This window comes from Gymnoscopelus braueri, assembly GCF_963280865.1.
Source record: "Gymnoscopelus braueri genome assembly, chromosome: 15".
Lineage (NCBI taxonomy): Eukaryota > Metazoa > Chordata > Actinopteri > Myctophiformes > Myctophidae > Gymnoscopelus > Gymnoscopelus braueri.
Window position 1 is genome coordinate 37,693,277 of NC_137620.1, and position 2,210 is coordinate 37,695,486.

The 2,210-nt window shown below is 42.2% G+C and overlaps 1 protein-coding gene across 1 annotated transcript in view; it reads left to right on the top strand.

Annotated features, from left to right (window-relative positions):
- LOC308101511 (atrial natriuretic peptide receptor 1) overlaps nt 1-1,176 on the top strand; it is a gene marked incomplete at both ends in the record, with an annotated part of 14,630 nt that extends 13,454 nt beyond the window's left edge. Inside the window, one exon of the mRNA XM_080450931.1 lies at nt 1,162-1,176. Coding sequence (XP_080307057.1) covers nt 1,162-1,176 — 15 coding nt within the window. The remainder of the gene's footprint in view (nt 1-1,161) is intronic.
- Between the last annotated feature and the right edge of the window lie 1,034 nt (nt 1,177-2,210).

Sequence of the window (2,210 nt, forward strand, 5' to 3'; positions counted from 1 at the left end):
ACATTGGTATCCCAACCTGAACATGTATGTTCTGTTTACATGGACCCTCACAGCACAACAGGACAGAATGCTACGAATGGCACTAGGTGTCACATCATCAGAAATGTAGTCCTCTACGGCAGTGGTTCTCAACCTGTGGGTCTGGACCCCCAGGAGGGTCCCCACATGATTGGGGGGGGGGGGAACTTTTAAGACCTTTATTACCTAAAAAAATCAAACAACCATACTATAAAAACTGGTCAAGCATTGTCCAAATGCCAAATAATAACTCAAATAATGTAAAAAAAAGAGGCAATTAAAAAAAGAAAAGTTGATCTACAAGCTCACAATTGCAAGGTGTTGTGAGCTTATAGATCAGCTATTTTCACAATATTTATCTGTGGAACCGAGTCAAACTAAATGTAACGCCTCAACTCCTACAATTCCAAGTGCTTGTCAGGGTGGTGGGGGGGTCCCCAGTTCAAATATGATTATGTTGCGGGGGTCACGGCCTGAAAAGGTTGAGAACCACTGCTCTACGGGGCCCTACCATGGGTCACAAACAAAGTCAGAGAAGGATGAGGCTAGGTAGGGCACTACGTCAGGCACCCGGACTAGTGGCAAGCAAAATGACACTGTGGGAGCCAACCCAGGGCAAAGCCAGGAAAGGCAAGAAGCTGCACCACCTACGTAGATGAACTGCAGCGCGACAGCTTTAGCTAACAACACTGTAGAGCTCAAGACCCTGATGTTAGATAGGAGGGTGTGGAGGGCAGCGATTCAGGAGTCCTGAGTTGGTGTTGGCTCGACCGCAGTCTCACATCCCATCTGTTTACTAAAGAGCTGAAGAGACAGGGAGACCCCTGTTACTGAACAAAGACTCCAAACAGGATAAACAAGTGAAATTGGAAGTGATAGAAGGGATAAAACAAGTAATGGAGACAAAATCTGATCTGGAAAACTATCAAATTTAAGTCGATAAATGGGTTCTCTCTCTCAATTGGATGAAATTGACAACCTATACTGTTTATTCCATTCTATTATATCACAATAGAGCTTTAACTTCTTAACAAACAAAAAAAACGTTCACTTACTGACTTTTAAAAATACTAACATTTCATTGTGTTTCCATATGATGTAAAATCATCAGTGTTGTATTCTACATGTTCTGATGTGTAACAGAGTTTAGTCCTGTGACTTATAAGTACAGTTATAATATTGTTCATCTGTGTTGTTACATAGACCACTGGTTCTCAAAGTGGGGTCCTAGAGGGGGTTCCAAGGGGGTCCCCCATGCAGCAAAGATTATACCATAGTATTACCATAAGAACTTAAACTAGACTATGTTAGTTCCATTGATCCAAGCCGGAATACAATCAATTGATTGATCATCAAATTAAACATGATCTGAACATGCACGCGGCCCACCCATCTGAGCACTTAGTGGTCAGATGGGTGGGCCGCCAACACTTTCATTTCTCAAGTGGGAGCTGATCCAGAAAAGGTTGAGGACCACTGCTTGGGAAGTTTGGGATCTAGTGGTTCCCAAACCTTTTTGCTCCAGACCCAAAAGAAAAATGTCATGTCCCCGGGACCCAAACTATAGTGAAAATAGCAGATCTACAAGCTCACAACGTGTTTGCGATGCAACACGTTGTGAGCTTGAAGAGTGGCTATTTTCACTTATTCTTAAAGTTAGATTTTATTTATTTATTAAATTATTTTGAATTTGATTGCTGCAAATGTTTTGAAATGATATTAAAAACAAAATGTAGTTAACAAAAAATAAAGGGATATTTACTCGCGGCGCGTAAAAATGGGCCCCACACCCAGAAACAGTGCTATAGACCATGATAATCTAACAGCCTCACGCTGAAAGTAAGCGTACCGTTACGTAGACACGTTCTATGTGGCTGCTGCTACGCTGTTATGGTTTATACATAAACATAACACTGTTGTGGAAGTAAACAAACACCATGTTCTAAAATAAAGACATTAGCAGAAGGTCTGTCTGTTTCATTTGACCTTCTAGAACAAGTCAACCTGTTCACTTTTTAGATGAGGGTGGATGGAGAGAGAGAGAGAGAGAGAGAGAGAGAGAGAGAGAGAGAGAGAGAGAGAGAGAGAGAGAGAGAGAGAGAGGTTTCCCTCTGTGCCTCTTGTCTTTCTCCTACAGCTGTGGACTCAACTCTGTGTGTGTGTGTGTGTGTGTGTGTGTGTGTGTGTGTGTG